We start from the raw sequence: 17,921 nt of genomic DNA on the forward strand, positions 1-17,921 counted from the left end.
TTTATTTTAAAAAAATCATTAAATAACGTTAATCCTGCTTAAGAAATTCCAGTATATAACTGCTTGCTTTCTAGCTGAGCTTGTTCACTGTTACCTGTTCGTGGAAGAGGACAGCCATGCAGAACAGCTTTGTTTAGCAAGATACTGAGAGCTGCTTTAACTACAGCCTGTTGGCCTTGACTAGGACTTTTTTTGGCTGCTGTCTGTCCCAGTGCAGACGGTCTCTTCACAGACACTCTGGAAAGTATTGCTTCTTGAACTCTGGGAGCAATGACAGTGTTCCATAATTTGGACAGCCACCTTGAAGCATACAGAAAACTTTACAATCAGGACAAGTTATCAAACATGTTTTACACATAACTTATTTATTAAAGATGACTTACAAGTAGGGTAGGGAAACGGATTTTGTGCCTTTAATTTGTTTTTGTTTTAACATTAGAAACTGACATCTTTGGCTAGCCTGACCAAAAGAGGAAGTGGCTTGCATTTTTTATTGTTGTTAACAATTTAACTCAAATGCTTGTCCAAAGAGTTAGAAGAAAAGTGGTTTCCATTAAAATTTGATATCCTTCTTTCTTAATTTGAGGTCTGAAATACCACCCTCTCCCCAATCAGCGCAAGGCAGAGGGATGATGTTTGGTCAAACTAAAATGCATGATGCCCAAACTCCCAAATAAAGGGGAGGAGGGAAAGTTGGAGCAGGTAGCGCCTCTAATATCAGTTGCATAGAGAAATGTGCATGAGGAAGAGGCTTTCTCTGCCTGCCCCTTGCTGGTCTGGGGATGGGGGAGGGAATGGAGAAACCAGTTAGCTATTATGCTCCTTCCCCAAATTTGAAACCTGTCCAGGACTTCATGAGCCATATTGTTTTATGACTGCTCTGCCTTCCTTTCCTGTAGTTGATGTATACTAAGCTGTGCTTCAGGATGCAGTGGTCTGACCACTTGTCTGTTTTTGGAATCAGAATGGAATTTTTCCTCGTTGGGTCAAACTGGCAACAGTCTGGTGATTTTTTTTTGCCTTCCTCACAGCATTGTGGAGGCACAGCTGGGTTAAAAGAGAAGAAATAGCAAATAATATTAAGAGATAATATAGGAATGTTGTTTGTCGCAACTTGCTGCTAGTGTATAATGCAGATAAAGGCTATACAAGATCAGCTCCCAAAGGTAAATGAGACCCGGGACTTTGCTGATGAACTTGGGCCTATAAAGAGAAGGGGAACGTGAAGTCTTTGCAGACCCAGGTCCCCTTGGACAATCTGTACCCACATCCTTCCATGTGCAGGGGATGACAGGCTACAGAAGTGAACAGCATATGAAGGGTAGGCTGAAGAGCATCTATCTTGGTTATTAGTTATATGATACAAGTCCTGTTAACCTGCAGCCAGTGAAATGTCTGGTATGTGAGGGGTGGTCATATAACACCCTCCCTATTGTTAAGTTAATAAAGTTGCATCTGGCCACTTAAGTCAGTCCTTGTGTCTGTTTTTCATTCTGGCATCTCCTGCTCAAGCTCCCCAAATACATGAGATACTATTAAGTCCTACAATATAAACAAACGCTAGCCTTGAGCCTATTTGATATTTCTAAGGTATAAATTTTAAAACAAGGGTGGTGGTGGGAAAGAAAGGGCTACGAAAAGTCTCTTTCACACCTCCTTTATACATCATAATGAAACAAAACAAAAAATTCCCTTTGGAAGATCACACTTAATTCTCAAGACCAAGGACAACAGAAATACAAGGGCATAGAAAATCAGCAAGAACCATGGAACTGGAGTCTTCCGAATTTACTTGTTCTGCTCTCCAGAATCTAAGGGCTGGTCTACACTTAAAATGCTAAGCCGCTGCAGTTGTGCCACCGTAGTGCTTCAGTATGGATGCTACCTATGCCAATGGGAAGATTCTGCCATTGGTGTAGGTAATCCACCTCCTTGAGACACAGTAGCTAGGTCGACTGAAGAATTCTTCCATCAACCTAGAGCTGTCTAGACAGGGACTTAGGTCAGCTTACCTACACCACACAGGAGTGTGGATTTTTCACATCCCTGACAGATGTACTTAAACTGGCCTAATATTTTAGTGTTGACCAGGCCTAAGTTGCCACTTTCAAAGGAGGAAGGTATAACACACTTCTGGCTGCAAAAACAGCTGCCACTGATGTCTTGCTCAGCATACTGTTCAGGCAGATAGGTTGAAACAACAGCACCCAGTGAGCCATCAATGAAATCTAATTATCGCCATTTAAATCCCAACACTATTAATTACCACACTACCAAGCAAGATATATCCAGTAAGTATTCATTGTAGCTATGTTTACTTTTATTGTTTATTCCCTGACAAAAACTACATTAAGATGGAGTTAAGGTTGAAAGTACATATCAAAAAGTTAAGGGTAAAAACCAACATTACAGCGATGCTGTAATTATCCCAAAACTACATATTATCCCAAAACTAGTCAATTCAGAGTTAAGGTTACACTTAAAATAAATCTAAATCCATTATGGTTGGAAATTTATAGTTAAAGTACTCCAGCAACTTTAACTCTGTCCTGTTGTGATGCCATGCAATAACCACATAGTTAAGATTAAGGCATTTCAGTGTTTAAGGTCCCAGATTAGATTTAACTAATTTTTATAGACACAGATTTTTTTCCATATTGCCCCTGCCCAATGCCATAACTGATTCATTGTGTAACCAGAAACAACCATTAAGCTTCAAGCAGATACCAAATCCACATTTGGATAATGATATTTTGGGGAGACACCTGGTGGGGATTGGGACATCTCTGGGATAGAAGAGGGTGGAGGGAAAATGCAAGTAAATGAGCTTTGGACGTAATAACAGAGTGACAGGAAGGAGTCAGGCAGCTGCAGGAGCTCGGCAGAGGAGACTGGAGCCAGGGGCCAGGCAGGATCTGGAGGAGACTAATAGTCAGGGTCTAACAGTGGCATTAGTGAGAGTGTAGGAAAGCAGGCTGGACAATGTGTTTGGAGGAGTTTTGTATGAATATGCCAAGTAGCCAGACTGGCGCACAAAACAAATATGAACTAAAGATTCATTGACTATCTAATGTAGCCATGCAGTGTGTTTTAGCTGACAGTTATGAATCACAAATATGTTAGCTATTTCCCTATTCTTTTGTATTAATCACAAACATGTTTTCAAAAGTGTTGGAACATAGGCTCTTTTCAGAAGCAGAGTATGTTGATTTAACATACCAAACAATTGTGACATTTTCAGGAAAAACAGGAAACTTTGTATGTTTTCTGCACAATTTTACTGGCCGTTTAATTTTAGGCTATGCACACCATAGTTTTAATAACTGTAACTAAAAGATGATACTTCTATTTTCAAGATCATAAAAATATCTTATTGGATTTGGGAAACACATGATCATTATGTTCATAAATATTTTTAGTACCTCACTATGCCTTAACACTGGCAATCAGGGAATATAACTCTTACTTCAGTGTGACTTGGCCATGCCCAGGCTCCATCGGACAAGAGAAGAAATGTTTTGGCCCTATGAGTGCTTCAGGTGCACCTAAACGGGATAAGCAGGAGTTCAGCTGGTGCCAAACGGCAAGAATCCAGTCTATGATCTTGCACACTGGATCACATGGAAGGGGCACTTTACCTCTGAACTACAAAGACAGAAAAGACAAAGGGTTTGACATAATTTCATACCTTTATCAGGAAGGAAAGGGATCGGCTCTTTGGCATGTTGCCCATTGTGAAATCAGGTACATTTCAAAAACCACTTAATATACCTCATCTAAATAATCAGGAAAAGAAAGATTAAGACGATCAAATCTTCATTGAGTATCCTGAACTGCTGCATTAAATCTTATTGCCTTAAACATATATTAAACACATTTTCATAGAAACAAAGAGCTCAAATAACTTTGTGAACATAGTAAAAGAAAAATCTCCAGTGACCTAGAACGTGCAAGTTACACATACCACCAGACACACACGCACGCGCAAAAGAAGAAACAAAGCACAATGATATAAATAATAAGAAGCTTATGTATTCCTACAGAGAATAACATACAGATGACTGATGCTACTGTTTAGTAACCTCACTTTGACAAGCTGGGGTTTACACAGATTTATAAAACATGCAGGTTCTTTTTTAAATAAATAAGAGTGATACACTTGGGAATGACATTTTTCCTAAATTAACATTTCATGATATCTAGGCATCTGGACTTAAATAACTTGCATGTTAGTATTCCTAGTGAAAATGAAAAATCTGCGAAGGTGAAAATCCCTATGAAGCTCAGGTGCTAAGATCACATGAATGCTGAACCGTCTTGTTGGCTCTAGAGGGTTTATATTCAAAATGCAAAATGTGCTAATTTTAAAATGACATGCAGTAAAACACTTGGTTTTCATAGGATCACAATCTCTTCCTGGTGCTTAGAAATTAAAAATCAAAAAAATAAAATCTCCCTCCTCTTTGTTTAACAATACAGCCAAATAAAGGTATGCACTGTGATTATTTTATATTGTCCCACAATATGCATCTCACTGTGTAAGATTATGGCAAAGATTATGGCAAAGATTCTTTGTTTTCAAACTGTAGGTAAGATTGGACTCTTGGCACTACCAAGTAATTAGGAAAATATTTTCCACCAGTTGAATTCATTTTAGTCACAACATGTAGCTAACGTAGACAGATTCTTTACTATGTTATACATAAGGCTGTGTATATGAAAAGAAAAGAAAGAAAATCACAGGCCACGATTTTGTTGAGGTAAACTGCTACTTTCAACATTCGCCACAACTTTTTTGCAATGCCACTCACTCAAATATGGCCCAGACTCCCCTCCATCATAACCTGGTACGGGCAGTGAAAGTGGTGGATAAAGATGATGATGGAGCCTGGCCAAGGTCCCTGGGGGGCTCGCCCTGCTTCCTGCCCCTGGCTCTGCCAAGTGCTGCCACTTCCACTCAGTCCTGCTGGCCTCACAGTATGCCCAGATACAGTTCCAGCTCCACCCGGTGGTGTGTATTAGGCCTGCTCTGAGCAGCAGCAACTCCTGTGAGACCCTGAGGACTTTTCTTCCATTGTCTCTCCACCCGCTCCAAGGGACAGGCTTAGGGAGGCCTCAGTGAGTGGGGATGGGTGCAGGCTGAGGCTTGTGCCTCCTAAAGGGCTTGGAGAGAAGAGCATCAGTGGTGTCAGCCACCTACAGGGCATCCACAGATCTCTGAGCTGGGGCTGACTTTAAGGTGCAGGGGATTGCCTCCCCCCCCCGCCTCACCCTTTCTGCGGACTGGAGGAATGGGTGGAGGTGTTATCCAACCCCTGTTAGAGGGTAAAGGACCCTACTGTCAACTTGACATCTAGTCAGAGTTTAGTCCTACACAATGCCCCATCTCCCATCCACCTACACACACCTGCACCCCAAACAGCAACTTTAACAAACTGCGGCCATAACTTTTGGACCAAAAAAAAAAAAATCACAACTGAGCTAGAGAAGTGTGGTTAAGTGAGTCTTGATGGCTCAGCAGACTGGTCATCTACTTTCATTTCTATGCAGCCTCTCATTTTTAAATTGTTAGATCAAATGTAAGCTAGGTTATTAGTGACTGGAAAATATTGCCATTCTGTGGATAGTCTCAGCCCAATTTTTCCAAAGAGAGAGGTCAGCTTCACAAATACCTCTACATCAAATACAGCTATGAGACTTGCCAACCTTGGAGTATGTCTAGCCAAGGAAAAATGGTCATGGAAGGAATAAGTCCCACCTTCTTTGTGCAGATAATTTAATGCTGTCACATTATCTGTTAAAACCTGAAGTATCTTGTGTTCAGTCTCAGGCAGCAATGACATTACAGCTAACCTGACTGCTCTCAGTTCTAAGATACCTATATGCAGATTCTTTTCATTTGGTGACCACAGTCATGACTAATAGCCCCCATCACAGTGTAGATGCATCAGAGGTAAATAGTACTGAAGGTAGAGGGAGATTGAAAGGTATACTCATCATCGTTACATTTAGAGCACATGTCGACCACATCAGTGCTGTTAACCTGCTGTGAAGTTATCAATTTGCAATGCACATTGTCAAAGCTTGATTTGTAATTTCTTGCTAGCCAGTATTGCAGGTCTCACATCCAAAGATAAGCATATGGGGTCACTGAGGTGACTGATGCTAAGAGACCCAGTACCCGGAGTAAAAGGGTATTGACTTATCTTTTTCCTGCCTCATTGGTTCCATAGCTCTTGCTTTCAGAGTTGCCTCATTTGGATCAACATGACTGGATCCAAAGAAGAATGTCTCCTTATTCTACCATGAGAATCTGTACTCAGGATAAGTTCTTTGAAGACCCTCTGGTCAGATGGGTCTTTCTCATGTTGACTAGCTCTTTGCAAAGAGGCTGACACCAATGAGGACTAAGTGCTCATGTTTGCCTCAACAGTGATTTCCTTTTGTAGTGGATTGGCTCTGGAAACTGAGACTAACACCACAGTAGTTTTCCTCTTTGGATCCTTCCCACTTATGGATCCTTTAATACTTGGTACTATGGTGGAGGACTTGTTCTTCTTCCCTGCAGACTTGCCTAGAGCTGATGCTGGTCACTGAGATTTGTTTGAACTTTGTACTCACTCACTCAGTTCTGGGTGGTTTTGCTGACAATGATTCTTGTAATAAAATTGCTTGAAGCCTGTTTTGTCTCCTTTTTTTGCTCACATTATAAAAGTCGAGCAAACTGAGCATTCTGATGTTGAGTGTCCCTCATCCAAACATGCCAGACATCTGGTACATTCGTCGGGTGCTAGAAACTACCGGACACGACACACAACTTTTAAAACCAGGCTTTCTAGCCTTTGGTTCCGCTATCTCATAACCAAAGATTTACAACTAACTTAAACTAATACTATTTAACAAACTACTAATTCTAGCTATAAAATTATTATCTAGCTAACAAGGTACAGAGCCATAAGCTCCCTGGAGCATTTCCTGATCTGTTCAGCTGTTCACAGTTGGAAGGAACGGAGGTGGCTGGAGCGCCATGTCTCTTTTGTACCCTTGCCCTGGAACATTCAACATTCACTGACGGGAGAGGTGCGGGAGGCATGTAACCATTCCAATAGCTGCTGCTAACTAGGGTTCTACTGTTCAGCTGAACCAGCTGGAGCATCTCATGGATGGGAATATGCATAGGACACTTAAAGAAGAAACACAAAATATTTCAATTAGAATATCCTGCTGTGGTGCCTCATGGGAGTTGTAGTTTGGTTTCCCTATGTCCCCATTGTCTTTGATGGGCTGGCACCCCAGCTAGACTACATCTCCCGTGATATACCATAGCCAGAGACTGAGGATGCAAATGGTTTCCTCACCATGAGGAGAGATCACAGAGCATCATGAGAGATGCAGTCCAACCAAGGAGCTCAGTCTATAGAAGAAATTGGGAGCAATGAGGTATCATGGAGCATTTCCAAATTGAAATTATTTTTTTTGCTAAAACATTTTATTTTTCAATTTCTCACTGAAAAGTCAAAATTGTTCCCTGATCTATCTTATATCTACCTTAAGGTTTTAGACTTAAGGTAGATAGTGCAAGTTGTGCTTAAAAGAGAATTAACTGATCATGGTCATCCCTAGAAGGCAGCCTCAGTGTGTTATTCAATCTGAAGACTAACTGAAATCAGTTTTGTTTTCTGTACAAATAGTTTAACATATTTATGTACAAATAGAAACAGAAGTTGGGAACAACAATGCGGAAAAAACATCTTTAAAAAGTTATTTTATTTTATCTAACTATTATTTAGGAGGACTCAAAAGTGACATTTCCACAAAGTGACCTAATATAAATATATTTATGACAGTTTGCTACTATTAAAATCAATTTAATTCTGTAGCTTTGTTTCCCAATGTCCTGCCGCTATTCTTTCTTGCAAGTCCCAAAATAGATATTTCAACCAAGACATACTTTTTGTTTTGGGGCAGTAGATAAAAAGGAATTATTTTCGTGAGAAAGAACCTTTTCTTCTAAATCTAACTACTATACAACTCTGTGATCTATATTTGCAGCAAACATTTGCAAATTCCTGTAAAGATATTGGGTAAAATGCTGACCCATTGAACATAGTGACAAAACTCCCATTGACTTCAATAGGACCGGAATTTCAACATGTTTCCAAGAACATTGATTTGAACAGATCTGTGCCAGATGCTTGATTTGAACTCATTTTCTAAAACAGAATATTCGAAAAAATTCAGATTGCCAGAAACTGAAAAGCATATTAACAATTTTCTTTCATTAATAGTTATGCACACTGTCATACAGCATTAATTTATGATCCTATACTTTTAAAGCTAGAGACAAGTAACGATGGCCTGAATCTCACAAACCGCAGTCTTCACACAAAATGAGCAGTGCACACCCAACCCTCAAATGCACCATCCGTGCACTAAAGATCACTGCTATGTCAGGAGCCAAGCTGCCAAGGAGATGACCAGTGATCAGAACCCCAGAGACATCAGAACTAGATGGGGAGCCTTTTAGAAGTAGATTCTGGCAAGCTACTGGTAGTCACAGGCCAGCTAAACTCTTCAGGTTTTGTTGCTTGCTGAAAAAGGGATTAGAACCCTTGGTTTCTAATATTGTTGAGGCTAAGAGTTCTGTGCTGAGTAGTACTGAGCTCCCTTGAAGCCAACTGATGAGGTAAAAGCTGTCTAAGAAAGGTCTTTCCCTTCCCTTCCCTCCAAAGGAGGAACTAAAGAGCAAGACACAGGTCCAGAGGAATGGAGTATGGCCTTTCTTTCCTTCACTCTCTGTACTATGGCCTCCTCCTGCTCCCCAAACAAGTTGTCTCCAGTGTAAAACCAGTCCTAGATCTTTCTTCAGGTATAATCTGGAAACCTGCAGCCAAGTCAACTAACAGGCATCCAATCCTAAAGGTTGTTTTATGAAAGAGAGTTTAACACTAACCACTATGTGGTTTAGGAACCTATGTCCCATTTTCAAAATTGATTGAGACACTTTGGACCAGATTTTTAAAGGTATTCAGGCACCTAAAGATGCAGACAGGTGCCTTTAAAAATCTGGCCTTTAGGAGCTTAAGTCACTCTTGAAAATGGGACTCTTGAAAATAGGACTTAAGAGCCTCTTAACATTTTACCCCTTGTCTTTACTTTCTGTGTAAATATAATCTTCATCATTAATGGCAGACATGAAGGGTAAAATACACTACTAAATTTTAATTCACAGACCAAAAAAATCACAGAAATTCACGTATTAAAATAAATTCTACGAGTTCCGTTGCACTGTAAAAATAAACAATTCACACAGAAAAAAGTATATGAAAGGAATTAGCCTTTTGAAATAAGTAATTTGAGGAAATTCACAATGGATAGTGAAACTATTCAAGGCTTCTCAGTCAATTTTAAGCACAAGTGGATTTAGCAAGTATGGCATCCCACAAGCACCACTTTTAGCATCAGAATGATTTGTCTAATTTAAAAAGTTATATAAATATTGCCTCATCACAGCATCTCAGCACCTCATAATCATTAATAGATTTTATCTTCAAAACACCTCTCTGAGGGAGAGAGGTATTATTCCCATTTAACAGGTAAAGGGAAATCAGGCACAGGGGTAAGACTGGTGATTTAACCAAGATCATTCAGAAAGCCTGTAGCTGAAACAGGAATTGAACAATAGGTCTTCTGAATTCCCTATCTTTTCCAGAAATTGAACAACAGATCATCTTTTCTACTCTGACAGCAACCTGTTCTTCTTCAGGCTATCCAAGGTTATCTTCCTTTGCAGATGTTCTGACCAAGCTCCCATTCCAAACCCCCATATTTCTCAACTCTGCAATGGCTGCCATCTTGTTAGTATTATCTGTTACCAAATAGCTTTCAAAGAATTCCACAACTCTGCTCCTGCCTATCTCTGCCCTTATTACCAGCTGCTTCTTAATACTCAATTTTTTCTCCTCCTCTTGTGTCCTTTTCCTACTCATGTATATCTTACTGCATACTGCCTTTCAGCTCAGAACAAACTTCCAATTTATAGAATCATAGATTCTTAGGACTGGAAAATGACCTCAAGAGGTCATCGAGTCCAGTCCCCTGCACTCATGGCAGGACTAAGTATTATCTAGACCAGCGATTCTCAAACTTTAGCAACTCGAGGACCCCCATTTTGATTTAAAATTCTGGGGACCTCCCATGCCCCACCCCGCTCAGCCCACACTCCAACCCTTCCCCCAAGGGCCCCACCCCTGCCCCACCTCTTCCCGCCCCCCCCCCCCCACTCACACCATCCCCCCTGCCTCCATCGCTCACTGTCCCCCCACCCTCACTCACTTTCACCAGGCTGGGCAGGGGGTTGGGGTGCAGGAGGGGATGCCGGGTGTGGGCTCTGGGAGGGAGTTTGGGTGCAGGAGGGGGCTCTGGGCTGGGGTAGGGGGTTGGGGTGCAGAATGAAGTGCAAGGTGCAGGCTCTGGGAGGGAGTCTGGGTGCAGGAGAGGGCTGGGGCACGGGGTTGGCGGGCAGGAGGGGGTGAGGGGTGTGGGCTCCAGCTGGGAAGTGCTTACCTCAGGCGGCCACAGTTCCCAGACAACGGGAGTTGTGGAGTCGGTGCTCAGGGCGGGGGCAGTGTGCAGAGACCCCCTGAGCCCTGATGTGCCAGCCGCTTCCGGGAGCGGCGCAGAGCCAGGGCAGGTAGGGAACCCTGCCTTAGCCCTGCTGCACTTTTAGAGCCTAAAATCTCCCTGTTTGGCTTCAGTAGCCTCCGGGAGATAGAGAGAGGGGGAGTAGTAGAGGGAGGACTTGATCAGCGGGGCCCGCAGACCCCCTGGAGTATCCTCGGGGACCCCCATGGGTCCGCAGACCCCAGTCTGAGAAACGCTGATCTAGACCATCCCTGACAAGTTTTTGTCTAACCTGCTCTTAAAAATCTTCAATGATGCAGATTCCACAACCCCCCTAGGCAATTTATTCCAGTGTTTAACAACCCTGACAGTTAGGAAGTTTTTCCTAATGTCCAATCTAAACAGCTCTTGTTGCAATTTAAGCCTATTGCTTCTTGTGTTATCCTCAGAGATTAAGGAGAACAATTATTCTCCCTCCTCCTTGTAACAACCTTTTATGAACTTGAAAATGTTATGTCCTCTCTCAGTCTTCTCTTCGCCAGACTAAACAAACCCATTTTTTTCTATCTTCCCTCATAGGTCATGATTTCTAAACCTTTAATAATTTGTGTTCCTCTTCTCTGGACTTTCTCAAATTTGTCCACATCTTTCCCGAAATGTGGTGCCCAGAACTGGACACAATACTTCAGCTGAGGCCTAATTAGCATGGAGTAGAGCGGAAGAATTATTTTTCTGTGTCTTGCTTACAACACTCCTGCCAATACACCCCAGAATGATGTTAACTTTTTTTTTCCAATGTATGCTAAGCCCTTCCTTTTCTCCAAATTGCTTCTGAAAACCCTTTTGTTCTGTTAAGCCTAGCAGAGATACACAGGACACTTAACTGTATCAGATCCACTTACATCTTTAGATTGTAGACTCTCTGGGAAAAGACTTCTATTTTTGCTTCATATTCTATTACCATGTACAGTTACAGGATTATAAACACCTTCAAAGAGACCTTTTTCATGTAGATATTTGCAAACAAAAGGTAACTATCTTTACTACTGTCTGTGGCAGCCCTGTGTCTTTATGCCAATCAAGTGAGGTCATGCTAATTAACTAATAACTATATTTATAGACATGGTACATTTATCCTTCTAACTGACTTTTGTTTGTTTTTAATGTTCTGTAACATTGTTATTTTAGTGTAGTTTTTGGTGAGGAATAGTTATGATATTGTATGCTCACAAGTTTTTTAAATAAAAGGGTCACTTTTTCTGAACAATTCACTATGTGGCTGGCTATTCTTTCGGCAATAGCACTGCATACTTTCTTCTGAACAAAATACTGTAGCCAATTTCAGTGTTTCTTACCTTATTTATAACTTTCCTTCTTAAAAACCTTTGAAGCAAGCCATGGATTGGTTCCCCATCCCACCTTAGTTGAACCCAGCGGAAATGTTGCTGAACCAACAAGTCAGAGCCTTGGAGACGAGACTTTGCAATTGTCCCCATTAGAAAGCAGTTCTCATGAAAGTAATATGCATCAGGCACACCATTTGCTAAAAATGAACCAAAAGACATTTTACTGCAATAATCAAAAGCTTTCCTACAATCTACGTAAATGATTATTAAAAGCAAGCAGCATTATATATGTTTCTAATAAATGCAATTAAATTACAAATAAAAAATAACTAACATTTCTCACATACAGTTGAGAACAGATAGTTTGAAATTATATATAAAACCAACAAAACTATAGAATCTTAATCCTCAAAATAAACTCTCCACACATTATTATATTAAACCTGTATTATTATAAAAAATATTTCTCTACTCAACTTTGTTTTTAATACCTTTTTGAAAAGTGCAAGGATTTTCAGAACCACGATTCTCAAGAGGTGCCAGAAAGTCTCCCAGTAAATCAAATAATGAAGCTTTTTCCAGATTCTCTAAAATCACAATGGTTTTCTTGCTCACAGAAAGCTGTTTCACTGGGACCATACAAGCTGTAACAAAAAGAACCCATTAATATCTACTTGGGCAAATTACTTTTTATTTACAAATATTACATTTAGCATTAGCATGCTGCTTGAGAAACTTTTTTTTATTTTTGCCTTTTAAAATTATGGGGAAAATAGTACAGATTGAATGGATTATGCAACATTTAGTGTTCAAAAACGAAATGGAAATACCAAACAGCAGGGGAAAAAAATTATACTATATAGTAAGAAAAGAATGTTTTTTGAAGTTATTATATAAAGAAAGAATCCTAAACTGAATACCATTTCATCTTCACATTTACTACTAACTTCAGTATCCTAGTACAATGATCCCTGCTTCAGAGGTGGAGAAGAAAAGATGGTGAGCCAAGAAGATCTCTGGGAATGTGCTTGTTCCTACTCGTTCTGGCACACCGTAAAGCCTACACCAGTACACAAGGCAGCGATGTAATGGTCATTCCAGATTCATAAGACACTCTTTTTTCCCACACTGTGTTAGCTTGCCTTCCCTGAACTGACTCATGGGGACACTACCCGCTCTGCATTCTAATTCCTCCTCAAGACCCACCTCTTATGTGATGCCTATAGGAAACCAGCCAATTAATGATAGCTAGGTTGAGGCATAGTTGGGGATAGTTGCCTCTTTATCTATAACATCAAAAAAATTGCAAAATGTATATAAAAATTGTATACATGTGATTATATTCCACCCTCCATCTTGCCTAATCTTGGTTTGCCATTTGTTTTCTTAGACCATAAACTCTTCAGGGCAGAGATGTGTGTGTGTCTCTCTCTCTCTCTATATATATGCATGGTACCTACTAGAATGGTACCATACTCTGACTAAGGCATCTGTGTGCCACTGCAATATAAATATAAAACAATAAAACAACAAATTGTCTACGATTGAATTTCAGCTGCCATTGTGTTACCTACTGACCCAACGTTGTTAGACCTTTTTGAGGTTTCTCACAATCTTTAGTCTTTAAATAACTGTGTCAAGCACAATTTTGCTACTTCACTGTTTTTTTCTTTTCTTTTCAGATCATGAGTAAATATATGAAAATCAAATCAGTCCTAGTACAGGTCCTTGGAACTTTCTACTATTAACCTATTTCCATGTCGAAAATTAACCACTTATCCCTTAACTTTGTACTTCATTGCTTAAACAGCTGCTAATGCATGACACTAGGGATCATAGGCTCTAAAGGCATGTCTGTTCTTTACCGGCCCCTATTATGTGCCACATGGCTAGTCTTTTGGCTATGCATTTTTAACTAGCTTCCACGTTCCTAAACTGCCTTTCCTAAAGTTAGGATGATCCCGCCTATGAGCTAAGTTTCTTCTAAGTTGCGCGGCCACGCAGCTACCTATTTAGTGCTGTGCAGGCGCTCAGGACTGAGGTGGGGAGAGGTGCCTCTTCCCAAGCCCTGGACCTGCCATGGCACCCCTCCCTCTTCCCCAGCTCCAACCCAGCCTGGCTCCGACCTGCTTCGGTCGGCAACAGGTGGCCTCCCCCCAGCCTGCTGCAGCCAGGGGACATGCGCCTCTCCCCACCAGCCCAGGTGCTGCTGCGGGGAAAGAGCTGGAGGGGAACCCTCTCTCCCCACTGTAGCCCCAGGGAGCTCCACTGCACCCCTGCACCCCAACCCTGAACCCCACATCTCCAGCCTCACCCCAAAGTCTGCATCCCCAGCCAGAGCCCTCACTGCCCCCCACACCCACCAACCCTCTGCCTGAGCCCCTCATCCCTAGCCCCACCTCAGAGCCCAAATCCCAACCCTCTACCCCAACCCTGAGTCCCCTTCCACACTCTGAACACCTCGGCCCCACCCCGCCACATGAATTTTGTTATGTGCACCAATATGGAGGTCACACATCACACGTGTCACACATCACCTCCATACTGACGCACCTAACAAAATACATTCTGCACACGGGTGGGAAAAATTAGAGTGAACACTGAGCATGAGGACAGTGTATGTGACTTAACCTTAACATCAATCATAACTTGAAATTTTTCTCCTCTGATATATTCCATGTTTTCAAATGTACTTGTTTATCACGTTCACAACATTATCCACTTAAGATATTGCACTGATTTCACCTCTGTTCAAATCTGCATGGCTCAATCACTTCTCACTACAACTGCTTTCTTTATAGCTTTTCTGAATCCTAGCTCTCCAGGGTGAGGCAAGTCTGGAAGGTTTCTATCCATAACCACATCATCCCCAACCTCAAACAATTCCACTGGCTCCCCAATAACATCAAGCTTCAGTTCAAAATTGTCCCCTTGTTTTAAAACTCCATAAACTCACTCCACCCAACAGCACAGGTCAAGTCTCTCTCTAATCCCCAACCCACTTACTCCAGCCTCCTCTGCCTCTCCATGCAACCTGGTCATGGTTGGCACAAGTCTCATCTTTCTTTGAAGTTGCTGCACTGTGAGATAGCATTTCTGTATCTCCAATTCAGCATCACTTCTCTTTGTGTGTTAAACTCTACTGTATTATTTGTAGTGACTTTGTAAAATGCTTTTGAATACTATTTACATAGGTGTGGGAACTAAGGGTGCAGGGAGTGCTGCAGCACCCCCAGGTTTTATGTGGGACTCTGCTTCTTCCCTCCTCCCCCCACGCAGGGTCCTGGCTGCCGGCCCTGCTCTGGGGGCTCTGCTCCCGGGATCCTGGCTGCAAGCCCTGCACCCTGGGGCTCTGCTCCTGGACCTGTGCCCGCCCCCAGCTGTGGCCCCAGCATCGGCCCCCTTACCTCTGTCTAGGTCCCCCCCTCCTGGAGACACAGCGCTGTTCCTGGCCCCAGCTCGGGGTGGGGCATAGACAGGTGTAAGGGGGCTGGCTTTCAGCACCCCACTTATAATGGTGTTCCACCGCAACTGATTATTTATATGAAAGACATTATATAAAAATATCCTATGTATTTTACTGCTTAATGTGAAACCAACTATCCCGCTGTACAATGATAAAAATGTATTTTCTATGAGGACAAAATTTACAAATTCTATCAATTTATTAAATTTACCTTTCTCACATCTATATTTTACCAGTTTTGATAAGAGCTATGATGCTGCTCAGAAATTAAATCTGACACTGTGGCCATGGCAATTAAGGCACTGGTTCTTATCTTTATGTATCATTATTCACATGAGTTATTGGGAATAACTTCATACATAAGAGCATGATATGATCCCATACTCAAATTCTGTACAAAAAGTGAAGAACTGCATTCATGACAAAATCTCAATTAGGTATGAGCATAAGAACATAGAACATAAGAACGACCATATTGGTTCAGACCAGAGGTCCATCTAGCCCAGTATCCTGTCTTCCAACAGTGGCCAATGCCAGGTGCCCCAGAAGGAATGAACAGAACAGATAATCATCATGTGATCCACTCCCTATCACCCATTCCCAGCTTCTGGCAAACAGAGGCTAGGGACACCATCCCTGCCCATCCTGGCTAATAGCCATTGATGGACCTATCCTTCATAAATTTATCTAGCTCTTTTTTGAACCCTGTTATAGTCTTGGCCTTACAGCATCCTCTGGCAAGGAGTTCCACAGGCTGATTGCCTGTTGTGTGAAAAAATACTTCCGTTTGTTTGTTTTAAACCTGCTGCCTATTAATTTCATTTGGTGACTGCTAGCTCTTGTGTTATGAGGAGGAGTAAATAACACTTCCTTATTTACTTTCTCCACACCAGTCATGATTTTATAGACCTCTATCATATCCCCCCTTAGTCGTCCCTTTTCCAAGCTGAAAAGTCCCAGTCTTACACATCTCTGCTCATATGGCAGCTGTTCCATACCCTAAATCATTTTTGTTGCCCTTTTCTGAACCTTTTCCAATTCCAATATACCTTTTTTGAGATGGGGCGACCACATCTGCATGCAGTATTCAAGATGTGGGTGTACCATGGATTTATATAGAGGCAATATATTTTCTGTCTTACTATCTATTCCTTTCTTAATGATTCCCAATATTCTGTTCGCTTTTTTGACTACCAGAGAATGAAGCACAAATGAAAAATCACAAAAAAACCTGTGTATTTTAAAACAAAGGCCCTGCTTAAGAATTCTGCGTATGCTTGTCTGTATGAGTTCTCAAAATTTCTCATCCCAATAAGAAACTCAAGAACCCATCCTCAGCTATTACTTGTTTTATTTTTTAAAGTGATAATGGGCCAGATTCCCAGCTTGGGTAAATCATCACAGCTCTGTCAATATAAATATAAAAAAGCCCATTAAAATGCATTATTATGCTAGCACTTAAATCAGAAAAAAAAAGTTACCTGTTTCATGTCAATTTTATTTATTTTAGAAAGCTATCTTGTTAAATTTTGTCAGTGACAGTAGCAACCAGCAGTTTGCCCCAGTCTCATCAATAATATAGAATCATAGACTTTATGGTCAGAACGGACCATTATGACCATCTAGTCTGACCTCCTGCACAACGCAGGCCACAGAATCTCACCCACCCTCTCCTGTAACGAACCTCTAACTTATGTCTGAGCTACTGAAGTCCTCAAATCATGGATTAAAGACTTCAACGTGCAGATAATCCTCCAGCAAGTGACCCATGCTCCATGCTGCAGAGAAAGGCGAAAAAATCCCAGGGGCTCTGCCAATCTGCCCTGGAGGAAAATTCCTTCCCGACCCCATATATGGCGATCAGCTAAACCAGGGGTCTCAAACTCAAATGACCACGAGGGGCACATGAGGACTAGTACATTGGCCTGAGGGCCGCATCACTGATCCCCACTCTGCTGCCCCGCCCCCATGCCAGCCCTTCCCTGCCCCCATTCCAACCCCTTCCCTGAAATCCCCACCCCAACTCTACCCCTCCCTGCCCCCAGGGGGTGCAGGAAGGGTGCAGGGTGCAGCAGGGGACTCAGGGCAGGGGTGCGGGGTGCAGGAGAGATGCAGGGTGCAGCAGGGTGTTCAGCTGCAGGAGGGGTTCTGGGGGCGAGTCCGGCCCAGCGCGCACCGAGGGCAGGACAGGCTCCCTGCCTGCCTGCCCTGCCCTCGCACCGCTCCGGAAAGCAGCCAGGACCTGAGGGAAGTGGGGGCGGGGGGCCACAGGGGTCTGTGTGTTGCCTTGGCCGCTCCTTCAGGTACCTCCCCCAAAGCTCCCATTGGGAACAGGAAACCGTGGCCAATGAGAGCTTCGGGGAAGGTAGCTGGAGGAGCGGCCAGGGCAACACACAGACCCCTGTGCCCCCAGGTCCCGGCTGCTTCCCGGAGCGGCACAGGGGCAGGGCAGGGAGGGAGCCTGCCCTGTCCCTGGTCGCGCCAGG

At 42.4% G+C, this 17,921-nt stretch overlaps 1 protein-coding gene across 1 annotated transcript in view; it reads right to left on the minus strand.

Annotated features, from left to right (window-relative positions):
• The window catches only part of CTTNBP2 (cortactin binding protein 2), a 179,738-nt gene that overhangs the window by 15,741 nt on the left and 146,076 nt on the right, over positions 1-17,921 (minus strand). The window contains exons 14-17 of the mRNA XM_077834357.1: positions 12,461-12,613; positions 11,979-12,166; positions 3,467-3,645; positions 95-300 (exon numbers count right to left, since the gene is read on the minus strand). Of these exons, the coding sequence (XP_077690483.1) occupies positions 95-300; positions 3,467-3,645; positions 11,979-12,166; positions 12,461-12,613 (726 nt within the window). The remainder of the gene's footprint in view (positions 1-94; positions 301-3,466; positions 3,646-11,978; positions 12,167-12,460; positions 12,614-17,921) is intronic.

The sequence above is a fragment of the Eretmochelys imbricata genome, chromosome 1, assembly GCF_965152235.1.
Source record: "Eretmochelys imbricata isolate rEreImb1 chromosome 1, rEreImb1.hap1, whole genome shotgun sequence".
In the NCBI taxonomy this organism is placed as follows: Eukaryota; Metazoa; Chordata; order Testudines; family Cheloniidae; genus Eretmochelys; species Eretmochelys imbricata.